At 46.6% G+C, this 19,762-nt stretch overlaps 1 protein-coding gene across 2 annotated transcripts; it reads left to right on the plus strand.

The window, feature by feature from the left end:
• The first annotated feature begins 310 nt into the window (after positions 1-310).
• ZC3H12A (zinc finger CCCH-type containing 12A) lies at positions 311-17,813 on the plus strand. Of its 2 annotated transcripts, none has more exons than XM_074305181.1 (6): positions 311-557; positions 1,769-2,353; positions 12,342-12,481; positions 14,164-14,398; positions 15,264-15,370; positions 15,733-17,813. In XM_074305181.1, the coding sequence occupies exons 2-6, from the start codon at positions 1,818-1,820 to the stop codon at positions 16,677-16,679; spliced, it is 1,965 nt and encodes a 654-aa protein (XP_074161282.1). In that variant the 5' UTR covers positions 311-557; positions 1,769-1,817; the 3' UTR covers positions 16,680-17,813. The 2 variants fall into 2 exon arrangements, with proteins under 2 accessions (XP_074161282.1, XP_074161283.1); XM_074305182.1 differs by having other exon boundaries at positions 461-581.
• The last annotated feature ends 1,949 nt before the right edge of the window (positions 17,814-19,762 follow it).

Consider the following 19,762-nt stretch of genomic DNA (forward strand, 5'->3'; position numbering starts at 1 on the left):
TGTAGACCGAGGCAATTCCCATGAGCCCGCCCTCCCCTTTCCCCACTTCCTCTTCCTTGGCCCCAAACCCACGTGGAAACCGCGCTTTACGGGGGCTGGAGAAGCTAGTCCTGGGGCAGAGTGTGGTGGTTTCGGCCAGCTAGGAGAGTCCGGGCCAGGCCATTAGACCGACGCCGAACTAGGCGCTGCAGCTGCCCGGGAGGAGAGAAGGGCTACGGGGTGGCCAGAGGAAGAGTTTGGGGAGCGGAGAGGCGTGTCCGAGGCGAAGCGGGGAGGACCGGCCGGGCCGGAGAGCGGGGAGGAGCAGGAAGGGGCGGTGGCGAGGGCTGCTCCGCCTCCTGCCTCTCCACCGGGGCCGGGCCCGGCCCCGCCGCCTCCTCCTTCTCCTCCTCCTTCTCCTCCCAAAGGGCAGTCGGCTTCCGCAGCTTTCCCGAGTCTTCGAAACCGCCGCCACCTGTCGGGACCTGCCCACCCCCCGGTATAAAGTCCCGGGGACGAGCCCTGCCCCCCGGAGTCGGACCCCCATGGAGACACTGCTGGGCACAGCGCACGGCCGGGTAGGAAGATCACGGCGCCGATGGGTGGGTGAAGGGGGGGGGGGGGCAAGGGGAGAATGGTCTAGTCCCAGCTCGAGCCCGGGGCGGTCCTCCCCCAACTTAGCTGAAGTTGTCTCGAAAGTACTGATAGAGGCCTCAGGGGCTAAAAGGGGGGGGGGGCAGCTATCGCCTTGGGCCTGAAGAGGAAGCCGGAGACAGGCCAGCCTCTGGAAAGGCCGGAGCCTCCTGGGCCCGGGGCGGAGTGGGGGAGAACTGTCCCTAACCTCCCTGGGCGAGGATTAGCCTGGCCAGATGGCACATTTCTCCCCTGCTTCTCTCCAACTCTCTTCCCTGGAAAGTTTCTTTCGTACTTTTCTGCCCCTTCAGCAGTTTTGGGAACTTCTCCCTCCGGGTGCCCAAGCTCCGTGACCTTGGCAGTGCTTGGGACCGTTGCCTCTAGCCTGGATGTAAGAAACAGGATCTGGAGCGATCTCTCTTCTCTTTTCCCTTCCCCACCGTCACCTCTACGATGAGATTGGGACCCTGGCCAGGTCTTCATCGAGCTTGGCTGGAGGGGATGAATTCGCCACCGAGTTTAGTTTGGCTTCTTGACCTCCCCCCGTCACACTTTGCCAATTTGCGAGTTTATCAGGTCCCTCCCTCACCCTCTTCCTAGTTAGTGGGATGGCCACGAGGTTTGGGAAATGATAGAACTGGAAACAGCTGCCCAGAATCAGGGGAGGGATGGTCTGTGAGTTCTCCTTTCCCCTAATCAGAAGAGCTTTGTGTGAGAGTGGGGGGGAGAATTTGGGAGAGGTCTTGGGTTCCCGGGCCTACTGGGAAGGTGATGCTGTTAGAGAGGCGGGGCTTGTGAGTCTTTTCCGGTTACTGCCTTTCTGGCCTCAGTTTCCCCGGCAACGTGATGGCTAAGAGTACTGGAGATTTTGGATTTGCAGAATCACTCACTAAACCTCAAAACTGAGAGGGAAAAAAATTTCTTTAGAGATGAGGAAGCAGCCTCAGAATTAGAAAGTGATTGGCCCAAGTTGCGTCAAAAATCAGTGGCGGGAATGGGGATTTGAATCCAGGTCTTCCAAATTCAGATCAGAGTACTTTTTTTTTTTTTTTTTACAGTTTTCTACATAGGCCCAAATAAATGCCCCCCACCTCTTCTCTCATAATTCTACCTTGACCCCTCTGATTAAGTGAGCATCTACTTTTTTGATTTACAGAAGCTGGAAGGAACTGGGAACTTGAACTTGAGCCTTCAGGAAGAGAAGGATGAACGTGGACCAGAGGTCCCCCGAGGTCCTTACTCCTCGAAATGAGGGCCCTCCACATCAAGCCAATCCTGCCATGAATCTTTCGGCTGTCCAGGAGAATGTATCTCTGGGACCCACCAGCCTGGGTCTCCTTCCCAGACAGCAGGAGAGCCCCCAAACCAGCCGGTCTGGTTCCCCACACAACAAAACTGTGATGAGTGCCCCAGAGCCAGGCCAACCAGAAGGGTTGGATGATACAGAGCTACAGATGAAAATGGACTTCTTCCGGAAACTAGGCTACTCGTCCGGGGAGATCCAGGGGGTCCTTCACAAGCTGGGACACCAGGCTGACACCAATACCGTCCTGGGCGAGCTGGTGAAACACGGGCCAGCCACTGAGCGGGAAGCCCCACTGGATGGTCCTACGGAGCCCCCACTGGTACCCCGAGGTGGAGGGACCCCAAAGACACCCTCCCCTTGCCCTCCACCCTCTGAGGACAAGGAAGCCAGTAACCTGAGACCAGTGGTTATCGACGGGAGCAATGTCGCCATGAGGTCTGTTCACTCTCCCCGGATAGCATTTTGTCTTTGTTTTCATGCCAGTTTACTTAGAGTTTGGAATGAAATGAGCATATTTGTCGTTGGCCCTCACTGCAGTCCTATAGGCAGATCTGAGCCTGATAGTTATCCTGGTCACACAAGCATGGGTAATATGGCAGGCTTGGGGGGGGTGTCTGTGAAACAAGCATTCATTTAATTAGGGTTCCCTAATTCTACCATCACCAAGACACAGGTACACCATCTAAAATGTTACATTTCTTCTAGGATGATAAGACATCAGCATTCCAGTAGGGCTTCCTCCTTGAAAGGTCTCCTCCCATGGGAGAGAATTAGGTTTGCTTCTCTGCTGACCTCACTTTCCTCATGTTCAAAAGAATTTGGAGCACATGGGAGCTTTCAGTTTCCAGAAAATACCAGCTTCATTATCTCTCTGAGAAAAGAAGGACTAATGGTTTGAGTTCCAGGCTTGGAGTTCTGAAGGATTGGGTTGAAATTGCCACTTTTTTACATTTACTACTTAACATGGCCATGTTAAAGTCATTTAATCTCTGTGAGGCTGAATTTTCTTGCCTTGAAGGGTTGTTTGGCTATATGTAAGATCTTTGACAAATATAAAAACTCTTGATGCTAAGATATCCCTTCCTCCTCAAATGGGGGGAGTTGCCCCCAACTATTTTTGCCTGAAAGAACCTGGATTAAAAGCGGTCAATTCCTGGCTTGTCAAGTGAGTAGGTGGACCCAGGGGGTGAGCCAAGTGCTTAGACCTCAGGTGAGCCAGTGAGTCACCTGCCCCTCTGACTCAGGGGACTGTCCCTGCCAGAGCCCTGAGACATGGGGAAGGTGCTTCCTGGAGCTGACTAGGGACAGCGCCTTCTGACATGTTGGGTTTAGGCAGGAACACCCCTGTGTAAAAGAGAAGGTAATGGGGTGGCTTGCATTCCCAGCTTTTCTGCTCTGGCCCCAGCTGGATGCTAAGGGTTAAGTGGTCCTAGAGATATTACTGGGAGGTCCTGGAAAAATGGTCATACTTAAGCTTAAGCCTGAGACCAGGAGTCAGGAAGATCTGCATTCTAAATGCTGACTCTGTATGACCTCGGTCAGTTTCCTTCCCATAAAATTTCAATAAAATGAAAGCCAATGAAGTAGAAATTTTTAGCCCACTCATAAATCTGAGTGGGTTGCTAATGTAATTTAAAAAAAAAATTAACTGCAATCTCCAGTCTTCAGTTTCTTGAGTGTTAGTAAAATACAACACATCTGATTTTGAGCAGTTAGTGACATGCTTTCCTTCGTTTATATATGGGAAAACTGGGTCAGACAGCATAGGAAGGATCATAGATTTACTGTGGTAAAATTGGATAAGGTCATTCAGCAGATTTCAAAGACTTCAAGTTCCTGGCCCTGCTGTTCTTACCCCATGAGAGCCATACTGGTCTAGACTGATAGAGAAGGGAGTAGCTAGGATGGCCTTGGATACTGGGGACTTCTAATCTCTCTCAGCTTTCCCCATTTTAACAATCCCTAGCATGGCCAGGCAAATCCAGTTCTGAACTCACAACAAGACAAGTTGGATTTGGGGCTGCCTGGAGGTCAGGGAAAGGATTTCTGAGAGAAAGTCTGACAAATCACAGTTTAGTGATTAGTGGTGGATCATAACTCTGAGGGGCTCTTGACCTTTACCCTCCCTGTCACAGCCCTGTTCAGCTCTAGCTTCAGAGGGGTACTTCTGCTCCTCATGCTGTTCATTGTTGGTATCCATGGGAATTGGGAGATCTCTACTTGGATGATTGGGCTAACTGAAGTGAGTGAGAACAATAATGTGGAATCTTTCCAGTGTGGTATGAGTTTAGGATCAGTTGGGAGTCTCTGTGTGTTATGAGATTGTGTTGTGTAGGATGTGAGTACTGGTTTGTATAATAATTGGATATGTGTATATTGAATGTCTCCAAGGTCAAGGATTTTTTTTTTAATTTGTCTTTATTTCCTAACATAGTACCTGTTCCAAGTAGATATGTAATATGTGATGATGTTGGGTTGGATTAAGAATTGTTATTCTGGATTTGAAGTGGGAGGGCCTGGACCAAGATCCCCATTCCCCTGTGTAATGTTGGGCAATTTCTGACCCTCTTTGGACTTCCATTTCCTCATTTCTAAAATGAGGGTTAGACTCCTTTAATAGATCCTTAAGAGCAGAGGTTGTTGTAACCTCAGACCTAGCCCAGTGCCTGATGCCCTATTGATTTAGTTGGCCTTTCAGCTCCAAATCTGTGAGCCTTCAATGTGGATTTTGGATTGGGTGACAGTCTGCTGTGAGATTGATTTGAGGGTTTGATATTTCAGGATAGTGTGAAGGGGACTAGTTGTCAGTGGCCTTGAATGTGTAATGTTTATTGGGGTGTCTCCAGATCCTGTAAGTGAGAACAACTTGAGGGCAGGGGACTTCTCTGCTGTATTTGTTTACTATCAGTTTTAGGGTGAGGAAGAAAACCTATCTGCTCCTTGGCATGTGTGTAGTAGATTGCTGGGACTACAGTGTGTGGGGGAGGGAGGATGAGGGGGTGGTAATCCAGCCGGGCCTGGCCTGGAGCAGGCCAGAAAGGCCCTGCCCAGCCCTGGAAGCCATGTGGAGTGGGAGAGGAGAGAGGTCAGGCTGGGCTGGGACCACAGTCCCCTGCTGGCTGGGGTTTTCATTGCTCCCCAGGAGGGGAATTCCAGCCCTGACTTCCTGTATTGGCTGTGTTGCAAACTGGGTCCCTGCCCTGCCTGACTACAACCCCCCTCCACCCCCCACCCCTCCAGCGCCCCCACCATATGCAAATCGGGTGGAAATTAACCTCTCATTTCCTTCTAAGGGAATTTTCTTATAGCCTGTTGCCAAATCAGATTACCTGGGGAGGGCTTCTTCTCTCCTTTCCCAAGACTCTGGGAGAGCCTGCTTGGCCATATCTTCCCCCCTCCTCCTCAGGCTCTGGGACAAGCTACTTTGATTAGAAAGAAAGTTTTTATTAAACATTTAAAGCTGAGAATTAGAGATTGTCAGAGCTTAGAAGAGGCACGTTTTTGATTCAGCTGGCATTTTTCAAGCACCTACTGTGTGCCTGGTCCTGTGTTATACTTTAGAGATTGAGCTATGGAGCTGTGGTTTCTTGCCTAGGAAACTCCCAGGTGAGATTTAGTTCCTTGCCAATGCCAGTCAGCACATTCCCTTCAACTGTCTCAGAAGAGGGCTTGGAGAAGTTAGCACCTTCATAAGCATATGTCAGGAGGGACTTGAATGTCTCTTGGCTTCCAAGCAGCTCTAACCACACTGTGCTGGACCCTGGAACACAGGGACAAAAATAAGTAGCTTCCATCATGGAGTAGTGAGAAATGGAGACTTTAACTTGGAGAATCCTCAAGCATGATGTGGCTGTCCATTGCTTCCCACTGAATTGCCCTCCCCACAAAAGCTATATTGGGTAGATTCTCTTACTTGCACTAGATGGTGCAATGGAGAGAATTGGAATCAGCAAGACCTGAGTTCAGATATGGCCTTAGACACATAATTGAGTGATCCTGGACAAATCACTTAATCCCAATTGCCTGGGGAAAAAAAAAAAAAAAAAAAAAAAGACTGAGTCTTCTGAAAGGAAACTGGGTGGAAGATTCATTTGGGTTCTGTTTACCCAAGGTGGAAGAGGAACAAGAGGGCAGAGAAGGGAGTTTGAGACTTTAGAGAGAAAGTGGACTTGAGGAAAAAAATAAAGGGGAGCTTTTAAGATCCTGGGGAAAAGGGGAGTTTCACATTCATTCAAAGCTCTCTGCCCAGTAGCTTCCATGGGAGCCTTCCTAATGGGCCATGATAGGGGAGAATACCAGTCTGTAATGTTCCCTCACTTCCCCTTCCTCCGGAGGTTTTCTAAGGTTAGTCTGACCATCCTTGGAGGGAAGGGGCCGGGCTCAGGAATCTTCCAAGAGCAAATAGCCCCTGGTTTGCTAGCTAGAACCTTAAGTCTTCTCTGTGGGGGAGGCCCAAGGAAAGACTCAGTGCCCACCCTGTGAGCAGGTGGGTAAGTGTGTGGGTGTGTTGGCACGTGTCTGTCCCACACCCAGAAGAGGCCTTTCTGACGTGTTTATGCATGTGGGTTAAGGCAGGAGTAGGTTGGCTGTTTTGCCTCAGAGCTGAGGAGCCACCAGCTGTGAGAGTAAATGGGATTGCTCCCATAATGTGCCTCATTCCCCCCCCCATCCCCACAAACCCACTCGGCTGCAAGAAGTAGGGAGATGAAGGTGTGTGCTACACCTAGGCCAGCTGGCTTCTTCCAGGAAACTTCCTGTGACTAACCTCGCTCAGCCTAAGAGTATTTGCGTGTTCAGTTTCTCATTCAAATGAATTCCAGCCTAACAGTCAAAAATTCCCGAATTCAAGGCCTTATGCTTAACATGTCTTAGCAATGGGTGATTCGAGGCAACCTTCTGTGCCTCCTGGCAACTTCTTAAAATCTAATCAAGCCAACCAGCATTTATGTGAACTTACTGTGCACCAGCCCTGGAGATACACAGAGGCAGACAGCTCCTGCCCTCAGAGAGTTCCCAGTCTAATAGGTGAGACAATATGCAAACAAACCCATAGAGGTAAAGACCAGATAAATATGACTAGAATTAAGGAGGATCAGGAAAGGTTTCTTGCAGGAGGTTGGATTTTAGCTGAGCTTTAAACAAAACCAGGATTTAGACTTGAAGAGGGAAAGATTAAGACCAAGGAGTATCCCTCCTGAATCAGCAGAGGAAATTTTTTAAACCTCTAGGGGGAGAGTGGGGGAAAAGAGAAGGGAAAGGAGTCTGGAGGGGGAGAGGGAGGCTATCTTCTGTTTCCTCTCTGTCTATTGCTGCCTACCTCAGTCCTAGACCTGCCCCCAGGCCTCATCTAGCATCACCCACCAGTGTGTCTCCATTCCCATCTGTCTGAGGCTCAGTGCAGCTGAGGTAGGCGATACAAAAAAAGCAAGAGTCTTGAGCTCTGATCTAGTCCTAGCCCTGCCACACACCAAGGTCATAAGTGTGACCTTCAACAAATCATTTGATGTCTTTAGGCCTCAACTTCTGTCTTTCTAAAAGGAGGGAGGGTTGGACTAGCCAGCTAGCTAATTGCCCCAGCTGGTCTTTTCCTGGCCAGCTGGGTTTAGAACACCCAAGCAGGGGACAGAATGAACAGAGGACTCACAGAAGTGGTTGTTGTTTGTCCTCCCTTCTCGAAGGGATCCATGACTACAAGTGAATTGAATTTGAGTGGGAGACCTTTGCAAGGTCACCTGCCTCACTTTCCCCTCCATAGCCATCTGGGTCTAGTGGCCAGATACTGATCAGAATCACTGGAGATGGCTCTGGATACAATGAGAGACCTTGGCCTTTTTTAAGCTAAGGTCTTCCACAAATCTCAGCTTCACAGAAAGGGGAGAGAGAAACATATTCTTCCCCAGAGAAGAGGGTTTCCAGTGGAGAGGAGATGGAGCTAGTTTGAGCTCAGAAAAAAAAAAAAAAAAAAAAAAAAAATCCAATGGACTCAATTCTTTGAAAGGAACTTGAAGGTTCAAGGTTTCTTTTTGAAGGGGAAATTCAGCTCTGGAGGAGACTGGGGCTCACCCAGCTAATAATGAAAGGGTCATTTATTTTCCTAGCCTCCTCCTTTTTTCCTGCTCAGCCTCCTGGTATCCTTTTCTGGGAACTTCTTGCCCTAGCTCTTTGCCCCTCTCCCCAGCTGCTCTCTGGGTTAATTTTGGGCTTGGTTGGTAGGAGAGTGGGCAGGCGGACAGACGCCCCAGAAATGGGAACATCCCCGACAGGATGTGGTTTTCAGCAGCACTGCCTTCTTTACGTAAGATTAGTCTGTCTGATTTTGCCAGATGTATGAGTTCTCAATTCTCATTTGGGATAGAGGGGGGAGTGCAGAGAGAGAGGGAGGAATAGGCAGTAGGAGAGAGGCCAGTGGGGCTAGGGAGTTGGCAGTCTGGACCTCCCAACCCAAGTCACTGAGGCCCTGATTGCTTGGAAACCCTCTACCACCTTGAGTTAATGTGCAGCCGGGCCTGGTTACATAGCAACCATTGGGGATTGAATTGATAGGGAGAACAGGGGGTGGTTTACCAGCCTCTTGTCTCCTGATTGCCCTCATAGTCATGCTGGGGTAAGGGGAGAAAGTCTTTATTTAACCACAATAACAGTGTTTTTCCACTGAGAGGGGGAAAATGGGGATCACTATCCCCAATTTATAGACTGGGAGACTGAGATTCAGTACTGAGAACCCAGATGTCTAGTTGTCTCATTCCACACCTACATTAGGGATTACCTTCTCCCCCCCCCCAAATTTCTAGTCTAGGGGAGTTTGTTTATTGGGGTTTTATATTTAAAATTTTATTCCCAGTTACATGTAAAAACAATTTTTAACATTTGTTTTTAAAACTTTGAGTTCCTGATTCTCTCCCTTCCTGCCTCCCCACTTCCCCCCCATTATGAAGTTAAACAAAACATTTCCATAAAAGTCATTGTTGCAAAAGAAAACAGAGCACTCCCTCCCCCCAAAAAAAAGAACCTTTAAGAAAAATAAAATTAAGAAAAAAGTATGCTTCAATCTGTATTCAGACAGTTCTTTAACTGAATATAAAATAAAATTTTTCATCATAAGTCCTTCAGAATAGTCTTGGATCATTGTATTGCTGAAAACAGCAAAGTCATTCACAGCTGATTATCTAGGGGAGTTTATTTAGAGGAGCAGGGCTTTTTTTTTTTTTTTTTTTTTTTTTTTTTTACTGAGGCTGGGGTTAAGTGATTTGCCCAGGGTCACACAGCTAGAAGTGTTAAGTGTCTGAGACCAGATTCGAACTTAGGTCCTTCTGAATTCAAGGCTGGCGCTCTATCTACTGCGCCACCTAGCTGCCCCCCAAGGAGCAGGGCTTTTAAAGTCTATGTCCTGGACCTACTAGATCTAGCTTACAGACCCTTTCTCAGAATAATGTATTTAAATACATAAAATAAATTATATAGGATTATAAAGGAAACTGATTATAGTGAAAAATAGTTCTCAGAATAGAAATTTTTAAAAATTCATGGCCCTAGGTGAAAGACACTTGAGTGACAGCTACATTAGTGAATCAGCAAGCATTTCCAGAGACTCTTTCCAGATTCAAGGTACTATTTCCCTTGCTGGGAATGCAAATCCAAGGAATGAAAAATTTCAACAAGTACTTGCATTGTACAAATAAATGCAAACACCCAGATATAAAGATAATAGATTCTAGTTCTTAGGAGGACCCAGAAGAAATTTCAATCTTCTAGTTTAGATTACTAAGGTCAGTTGATTAGGTGGCAGGAGGATTCTAAAGGTAGATTTCTTCAATGCCCAAATCCTCTTTCTGCTTCTTCCTAACTGTGTGACCTTATGACATAAGTCACTTTAACTCTATTCCTCAGTTTCCTTATTTGTAAAGTTAAGGGGTTAAACTAATTTGTCATAGCTGGAATGCTTGAATCCAGAGGACATGGATTCAATTCCTGTATTAGATAACTGTCATTTATATATATATATATATATATATATATATATATATATATATATATTGTTATTAACTTTGAGCGGGTTACTTAAGTGGGATACAGTTTCTTCATCTGTAAGTTGAGGGGGGTGAACTAGGTCCCTTTCAGCTCCACAGCTCAGATCCTGTGATTTTTAAGATCACAGTTTAAAATAGCCTTCTCTCCCCCAATTCTTAATCCTATTCTCTCTGGCCGTAGATCATGTTGGCGAGTCTCCTCATTTAGACAGTCCACACACTCAAATCCTAAGGATGTTAAGTATTATGAGATTGGTTTTGCCCAGCATCATATTCTAGAGCTCAGGTTCTGTTGGGGCAGTGGAGAAAGACTTTCAATGGAGAGCTGAAAGAAATGACAAGTATTCCCCAAGCACCTCTTAACCCCAGTGCCTTCCCTCTGTTAATTATTACCCATTTATCCTCTATACAGGTTACTTTTTATATATTTGTTTCATGTTGTCCCTTTTGTTAGATTATAAACTCCTTGAAAACTGGAACTGCCTTTTGTCTCTTTGTATCCATTTTGTGGGAGACCTGTGCCCCCCACAGTGCCTGGCACATAGCAGGCACTTAATAAATGTTTATTGAATTGAATTTTCATACTGAGGATATCTTCAACATAAAGAAGATCCAATTCACTTCCAGTTGATCAATGATGGACAGAAACAACTACACCCAGAGAAGGAACATTGGGAAGTGAATGTAAAATATTACCACTACTGTCTATCTACCCAGGTTACTTATACCTTCGGAATTTAATACTTAACGTGCAACAAGAAAATGGTATTTACACACATATATTGTATCTAGGTTATATTGTAACACATGTAAAATATATGGGATTGCCTGTCATCGGGGGGAGGGAGTAGAGGGAGGGAGGGGAAAATTTGGAAAAATGAATACAAGGGATAATATTATTTTAAAAATTACTCATGCATATATACTGTCAAAAAATTTTATAATTATAAAATTAAAAAAATTTAAAAAAAGAATTTTCATACTGAAAGGCCAAATGATCTCCAGCAGAGATACCGAGTTCCTAATGCCTTAGGTCAGAACTATTGGTCTCCCCCTAAGGATTCCTAAATCCATCTAGGTCTACTTCCCCTTAGCCTTATGATAATAGGATATGAGTATGGGGTTTATTTAAATCTAAAATGATCATTATCCTCTTTATGAACTTCCAAGAACAGCTTACTCAGTCTCACAGTTTTGACTTTCATTTCTGTCTTGAGAAAGGAAGTGGAATGGGAAGGTTTAAATTATTTGCTATTTAGACCTTTGAAGAACTTTAAATGCACACACACACACTTTTTCAAACAGGGAAACTGAAATCCTAAAAAGGAAAAATATTCCCTTGCCTATGTTCACACACACGCCACAGAACTGGGGCTCAAAACCCAGATTTCTTGACTCCTGGTTATAGAATTCAAGAATTTCATTAAATTACTTGAGTTGTTTTTATAGTAGGAAATGATGTGGTTTTTCCTTGGGTTTTTTTTTTTTTTTTTACAGATAAGGAAATTGGGAGAAGAGGGACTTGGTTCATATCACATAGAGCAAATTCATGTAGGAAATTGGGCAAGAGGTTAAAGATCCTGCCTCACTGGCCAGTTTTATCTCGTTGGAGGTGAGGTGAAGTCATAGAACAATCATCATCATAATAATAACTATATTTATGTAGGGCTTTAAAGTTTGCAAAAATTTTGAAAATATCTTATTTGAGCTTCATAACACCCCTGAGGGAGGGAGGTGCTACCATTATCTCCATGAGGAAATTGGGGCAGACAGATTAAGTGATTTGCACAAAGTCCTGCAACTAGAAAAAGCTTGAGACCAAATTTGAATTGAAATTTTTCTGCCTCTAAATCCATCTACTTGGATAGGTAATATAGCTACAGTTATATGTAGAGGGTCATAGCATCATTGATTTTTAGAGCTGAAGTGTGCTACCTTGGAGATTTATGTATTTTACACAAGAGAAACTGAGGCCCACAGAGAAGTCAATCAAACTCTAGATTCTCTGACTCTTTTTTTCTAATCTGCCACATTGCCCCAAGTGGGCATAAAACTCAAATGTTCTGTGTTGCCAGGTGTGTCTGAGCCCATGGGGAGTTGGGGCTGCCAGATTCCTGGGTTTTCCCTCCCTTTAGAGGGGGATAGGGCCAAAGGGGAATTCCCTGCTGTGATGCTGTGGAAGACTGGCCAGATGGCCCAAGGGAGTTCCCTGTTAGGACCCGATTTTTCTCATTCCTCAGATGGAGTCATCAAGAGGACATGCAGTAACAATAGAAGCCAAGTCTCTCTCCCTTCCTCTCTGGCCTGATGATAATTGAACACTGTGTCTTCTGGTCACTTGTTTTCTCCTCCCTCTTCTGTGTAGATTGACCCTGTGATTTCTATCCACCTTCTAGCCATGGAAATAAGGAGGTTTTCTCCTGTCGGGGCATCTTGCTGGCTGTCAACTGGTTCCTGGAACGTGGCCACTCAGATATCACAGTGTTTGTCCCCTTGTGGAGGAAGGAGCAGCCACGTCCCGATGTGCCCATCACAGGTAAGGGGGGAGACATATAGAACCTTCTCTGAGCTTCTGACAGTGGGAAGAAAGGCAGGAATAGGAAAGGCCCTTATTCAGGGAATGTTGGCCAAGCCAGGGTCTTGGGAGAGAATGTCCTTCTCCCTGCTTCCCCTACCCCAAGCAGGGATTCAGAAAAATGGGGGCCAGACAGCAGTTTTGCATTTTCTCTATACATTGTTCTATTCTCTCTCTTTTGGATTGTCATTGCATCGACTTTCCTGTCTCTGGGCAGGAAACCCTTTTTTGCCTTGCAAGATATCTAGGTTGAGGACCCCACATTTCTGTGGGAAAAGAGCTACTTGGGACCTTTTAGTGGACATGTGGGTTGCTGCATAGGGGAAAGGGAAATATAGGTATTGCCAACACCAGCAGTGTCCAGAACAGATTGGGTTAAGGTCAAGGACGAGATTGTTGTTTCTTGATGGTTATCAAGTTGATCCCATTTCTAAAATATTTGAAGGTTTATAAAGAGCTTGCCTCACATCAGGCCCATGAGGTCAGCGGTGAAGGCACCCCATTGTAAATGAGAAACTTGCTTCCCTGAGGTTCACACAGCTAATCTAAGCATAATTAGCCAGGACTCTCAACTCGGACCAGTTGACAGGTTAAGTATCTCAGCCATGGCAAGTCCCTTAATGGAGAAAAACTTAGGGCCCTCATACTTTGCACCACATTCAAAGAAGGCTGTATTTTACTGATCTGAGAACCCCAGTAGGGTGGGAAGTTCCTTTTTTTCCCCTCAGAAAAAATATCTTGTGAAGTTATTTAAACTGAAATCAACCTACCAGTTCAAAATGAAACCAGCAGGTCCAGATACACTTTGCATTGAGCCAGTGTTTGAGTCAGTTCAATTTCCCAGCAGATAGAATCACAGATTTAGAACTGGAAGGAATTCAGAGCTACCTAGCCCAATCCTCATCTGCTTTCAACCTCATCATTGTGCAGATTAGGAAATTGAGGCCCAGAAAGATCATATTATCCTAGAGGTCAACCTCGAAGGAATCTTGGAGGCCACCTAGTCCAGTCCCACTGGTTTTAGATCTGCAAACTGGGGCCAGAAAGTTATAAGTGACTTCCTTGAAGTGAAGTAGCTTGCCCTGAGGTAAGTGACACAGCTAGTAAATAGCTGAGATATGGGATACAGTCTCATTTATTTTAGTATCTTTACTGCCTCAAACCCTCACTGCTGTGGGGAAGACTACGTGATGGAGTAAATAGGGTGCTAGACTTGGAGTCAAGGGAAATGATCGCCGTGTGCCAAGTTCTGCAGCAAGCCCTGGGAGTACAAATAGGAAAGCAAGTCTGTATTTACTTTCAAGGGGTAATAAACCAGGAAGTTTCAAATCCCACCTTTAACATTAGTTAGAAAACAAACAAGTGACTTTATCAGTCTGAGCCTCAATTTTCTAATTTGTAAAATGGGGGTGATAATAGCTTCTTCACAAGATTATTTGGAGGCTTGGATGAGATAATTCACGAAAAGGGGGTTAGAATTATTCAGTAGTCAGGACTGGAGACAGAGAAGAGGAAACATTAGCCCTTCACTCAGGGGCCCTTGCTCTGAAAGGTGAGACTCCCGAGTCCTGGAGGCAGAAGAGTTAGCCCAGGCAGGCAATCCTGTGGCTGCCTATCATTGGCTTCCCACATACTCTCTGCAGATCAGCACATCCTTCGCGAGCTGGAGAAGAAGAAGATCTTGGTATTCACGCCGTCCCGGCGCGTGGGGGGCAAGCGGGTCGTGTGCTATGATGACCGATTCATAGTGAAACTGGCGTTCGATTCTGATGGCATCATAGTCTCCAATGACACCTACAGGGACCTGCAATGCGAGCGGTTGGAATGGAAGAAGTTCATAGAGGACCGGCTGCTCATGTACTCTTTTGTCAATGATAAGTACGTCCTTCATCCTCCTTCCCGGCCTGCAAGGGAGTAGTGAGGGTCTTCTGGGATTCCACTTAGTTAAAATGCTGATTTAAGCATATGCCCCATGCCAGGCACTGTGCTAGCAACTGGGGACGTAAAATTGAATGACACTGGTCTGAAAGAACTTTTCTGCTACCTAGGGGAATATATTGTAGCCATGAAAAAATAACAGGGGTCAGGGAATAGCGTTCAGATATGGGGGCTGCTTGCACAAAGGCATGGGGATGGAAGGAAAGGCTCCCCTTGTTCTTAACTAAGTACCTGTCCTGAACAGTTAGCAGGCAGGTAGTCCTGCCCAGGAGTGGTTATTGGTTCATTGGGCCAGCTGGGGTCATTAAGTGAAGACCAAGCAGAATGAGTCAGGCAGGTTCAGAGAGCCTTGGTCCAGTGCCAGCCTTGCTACTTAGTAGCTAGGTAACTTTAGACACATCCCTTCCCCTGCCTGGGCCTGTTCCTTCCTCTGAAATAAAATGGGTTGGTCTCTTCGTTCCAACTAAATGCCATCTTTATGGTATATATAAATACCAACCTTATAGTCCAGCCCAGATGATGTTCCAAGTGTCTGCTGGGTCCAGGGCCTCCTAACACCCCACCCTAGTCACCTTTGACACACTTGGGAAAGAAGATGAGCAGGCTTTGAGTTTTTGGGCTGTGTTTGAAGTTTAAGCCATATTGGGGATGTCATCAGAAGATCTGAAACTCCATAGATGCTGGTCCCTGGGTCCCTCAGGTCTCTTCAGAACCTTATAGAAGCAGAAGCCAGAGACCTGGCTTCCAATGTCACAAAACTAGGGACATCTGGCTGGGGACTAACGTTCTCTCTTGGTTTTGACAGGTTCATGCCACCCGATGATCCCCTTGGCCGACATGGACCCAGTCTGGATAATTTCCTCCGGAAGAAACCTCTCATGCTTGAGCACAAGAAACAGCCCTGCCCCTATGGTAAGCCTGGCCACAAACACCTCCTTCCCTCTCCTCTGCCCCTCACTTAACCCCACCACCCAGGAGCCTCCACGGACACTTCTGACTCCCAGGTCAGAGAAGGGAGCTAGGTCTTAGCTGTGGATCCCAGTTCTACCTCTCCCGAGCTGTGGCTTCCACCTCTGTAAAACGTGGGGCTAGGTGACATCCCTTGTGTTATGTTTCTGGGATACTGTAAACTCCATTTCCTCCTCTTTAGATGAGGAGTGGGATGAAAATGTGGGAGCAAGGAAGATTATTGCCGTTATTCTCCCATTACCCTTACTGTCCCCTCTGAATCTCCTTAGTCCTCACCTGGTTCACTCCTATATGTCTCCCCACAGGCAAGAAGTGTACATATGGGATCAAGTGTCGGTTCTACCACCCAGAAAGGCCGAGCCAGCCCCAGCGCTCAGTAGCAGATGAACTTCGAGCCAATGCCCGGCTCTCCCCACCCCGGGCCCCTGCCAAAGACAAGAAATGCCGCCAGCCTTCACCCACACCCACTCCAGCCTCTGGATCCCTGCCTGTCAAGAATGATCGAGAGCACTGGCTGCCAGAGAAGTTCCCAGGGGCCCAGCAAGCTTCCAGAGGCAATGGGGATGGGCACACGAAGACTTACACCCAAGTCAGGAGCCTGCCGGGCATGAGCTTTGGCCCAACAGACTGGGGACCCCCTCCCCTAGACTCCCTCTCTTACATCTCCCAAGACTGCCTTGACTCGGGCATCGGCTCCCTGGAAAGTCAAATGTCAGACCTCTGGGGCAGCCGGGGGAGCGGGAGCAGTCACGGGGAGCCTGGGGAACCTCCTAGAACTGGGGGCAGTGGCAGCAACCCACAGAGATGCACCTTCCTAGGTCGAGGTCATCTGCCCTATGGCCCTGAGCATCCCCCTAGCCCCTCATCCCTTTCATTCTCAGGCTACGGCCGCCCTGTGGGTACTGGGCAATTCAGCATCCCAGCGGAGTATCCTCCACCTCTGGGGTATGCCCCACGAGAGTATTGGTCAGAGCCCTATCCAATGCCCCCTCCCACAGCAGCTAGGGCTCCCCCAACCCTTCGGGATCCCCACCTACTTAATTCCCCAGCAGCCTATGGTGCTGAAGCAGCTTCGTGGGGAGCTGGGACAGATAGCTTCACCAAAGAGCGGGCCAACCTGCGTGTGAAGCTCTGTGGTATCTTCCCCCCACATCTGGTGGAGGCTGTGATGAGACGCTTCCCGCAGCTTCTGGACCCCCAGCAGCTGGCCGCTGAGATCCTCAGCTACAAATCTCAGAACCCAAGTGGGTGACCCATGGAGACTTCCCTGTGGCACTCACAGCCCCTCAAAGGGTGGGTATGGGCCTGGGGAGGGGGCTGCCTTGGTCTCCCACTAAGCCCAGTCTAACTATGACAGTGCCCCTTGTCTGTCCCTGGAGTTCTGGGACATTACAAGGACCAGACTCGTTTTTAACAACTCCCCTTTTCTTGGCACAGGAACCCCGTGGGTTCCTGAGCATCTACATGAGGGAGAATCTTACAGCAAGAAAGGGATCCCTGAAACCAAAGAAATACTGTAACAATTGATTCTGGTCTTGGACTAACGAAGACTATCTGCCTCTGACTTTCTCTGTCTCTGTTCCATATGCCTCTTTCTTCCCCTCTCATTCCTTCCTCTGACTTTCTGAGCTATCTCATTCTCTTAACTCCCCTGTTTCTCTGTCTCTCTCATCTACTATTCTAGGTCTCCGTCTCTCATTTCTCTGGATCTCAGTCTCCGTTCAAGACCAGAAGCGATTGCCCTGTTGGTACACATTGTATCAGAGTTTAATGATGAGACAATACTATTTGTCCTGTGGCTAATGCCCCAAGCCCTCTTTCTTCCGAGGACAGGAGTGAGGGGAGGAGCAGCCAGGGAGGGAAGGAGTCCATCTCCCTCCTCAGCATCTCTGACTCCCTCTCTCCAGGCTCTGTCCTTAGGATAACAGCCTCTCACTGGCTGGTTGGGCACCGTGTGCCCTCCGAGGCCCCGGCCAGGGCCCCCCAACCATGTACGCCAATGATGCCCCAGGGCCGGCGAGGTTTCATGTTAGTACTTAAAAGATGGTTTTTAAGAATCTCTCTCTCTCCTTGTACCTGCTGTGGCTACCATGTCTGCTTTATGATTTGCCTCTCTTAAGTGTATTTTTTTTTCTCCCAGACCCCTGAGAATCTGGGGTAGAGACAGTAGAGACTCGAAACCCCCAATAGTCCCTGATATGACTATACCCAGATGGTAACAGTGCTGCATGCAAGTCAGGAGCCTCAGACAGATATCTCTGACCTCCATTAAGAGGCATGCCTGTGCAGGAGATGTGGGGGAGATGTGGGTTTATGGAAAGGTATATTTTAGATAAGAGTGGTTGCTTTCTGCTGTATTACTAATAAAATTTTGACTTTAGTTTTATATGTGTGGTATTTCTGTTGGATTTTATTTCATGGTTCTGACTGGAGTGGAATTAGGAAATTAGGTATGTCTTCCGAGGAAAGCAGCAAATAGAAGTTATAGGAAGGTAGCTTTGGGCTTGATAGAAGACATTCAGAATTCTGATCAGTTCAGCAGGGAGTTATGAACAAGGAGTTAATAAGGCTATGTGGGTTAAAACAAGACGCCTTCCTCTGGGAGAGAAGCAAGGTTCCTTCCAACTTGTATCCTGCTAGCCAGCTTGGAGTGACTTCCATCCTCTAAAAGGAAACCCAAGACATGCGACTATTGCAAGACAGGTTCTCCTACTTGAGAAGGGGAACCTCGGTTCCAGCATTTAAAGCCTCCTGCCTTCTTAGGAAGTCCAGGGCTGGGTTCCACCATTGCACACACACTCACACCCTTTGTTGGGGTTTCCCACATATATGCATGTTCTGACGGCAGTGGCCCCCCTTCCGAGGAAGGAGTTGGGCAAAGAGGCCGGGCCTCTTCCTCTTTCCAGTCTTGCTGGTTGGTTTGCTGGTAGGGACTGATTGTCACCCTAATGACCTCTATGAAAAAACACCAAGGATTCTTTGGAAAGAGCTAAGAGGAACCCAGGCTGTTGAATCCAAAAAGATGAAAGGACTAGTTCCTTCTTGGTCTTTGGAGTTCTTAGAGATCATTTAGGCCAGACTTCTAGTTTTACAGTGACAAGCCATATACCCTGCCTGAAATGCAAGTCATTTGCATGTCATGACATCACCTTCCCAATGTCATGGTCCTCTTCAAGATAGAGGAGGAACAGTATGCCCTAGATCAGAAGTGTGAAATGAGACGAGAATGCTTTTCAGACAGATTAAAATGTAACTGGAAAAATTGTATAAAATAAAAATTCAATAAAAAATGGATGTTAACATCATATAAGTCAATATGCAGCCATCAGTTCCTAGATCACCCAGCTGCGAAAATGATGCAACCCCTGTTTGGCCATATGTCTTTACCACTCATAAATCATCAGAGGATTGGGGGCACTAGGTGGTACAATGTATAGAGTACCAACCTTAAATTCAGGAGGACCTGAGTTCAAATGTGGTCTCAGACACTTAACACTTCCTAGCTGTGTGACCCTGGGCAAGTCACTTAACCCCACTGCCTCAAAAAAAAAAAAAAAAAAAATCATCGATTACTGCAAGATAAAATGCAACCTATACCCTGGCATTGCCCTTGGGGATTTGGTTTCATTATTGTGTTTTTGTTTCACTCTTCATCTTTTTTTTAAAAACTTCTTTTCATCCATACTTCACAAGCTGATCTCCAAACTCCAACCTCTCTCAATTTCATCTATTCAAGCCAGGTTTTTCTCATGCCAACAACAATCTGTTGTCAAGGACACAGGATTTAGAGTTAGGTTCTACTTTTGAATTCTAGGCTACGAATCTGTCTGGTGCTGGAAAGTCTCTTTCCCTCTTTGGACCCATATGTGTAAAAATAAGGTTGAGCTAGAAGATGTAGTAAGTAACCTGTCTTTCCATTCATTTATTTTGAAGGTCCCTTCTAGCTGAAAATCTGAGGTCTTTATCTCTGTCACTATATTTCTGTGCCTTTGAGATTGCTCAGATACAATCTTTTCTATGACCTTCTCTGGTTCCCCCACCCCCAGCACAATGCCTAGCACATAAGTGGTGTTTAATAAATGTCTGTTGATTGATAATAGTAAAGAACAATAGCAACAGTGCTTGAACTGGAGGGATTTTTTTTTTTTTTACATTTCCTTAATTTTATGAAAAATTTAATAATGAGCACTTCTAAATGAAAGAACAGAACATTAGAATTACACCTAAAATTATGTCTCTACTGTGTGTACACACACACACACACACACACACACACACACACACACACACGTGTAAATTCCAAAGTTGCCCTGATGTTAGGATTCTTTCTGGCCT

The sequence above is a fragment of the Sminthopsis crassicaudata genome, chromosome 3 (assembly GCF_048593235.1).
Source record: "Sminthopsis crassicaudata isolate SCR6 chromosome 3, ASM4859323v1, whole genome shotgun sequence".
Taxonomy (NCBI): Eukaryota; Metazoa; Chordata; class Mammalia; order Dasyuromorphia; family Dasyuridae; genus Sminthopsis; species Sminthopsis crassicaudata.

Bases quoted from the DNA above. Each gene is read 5' to 3' on its own strand.
- ZC3H12A (XM_074305181.1), top strand. From the start codon at position 1,818: ATGAACGTGGACCAGAGGTCCCCCGAGGTCCTTACTCCTCGAAATGAG. The intron at 12,482-14,163 runs GTAAGGGGGGAG...TACTCTCTGCAG, and splicing joins TCCCGATGTGCCCATCACAG to ATCAGCACATCCTTCGCGAG. The intron at 15,371-15,732 runs GTAAGCCTGGCC...GTCTCCCCACAG, and splicing joins GAAACAGCCCTGCCCCTATG to GCAAGAAGTGTACATATGGG.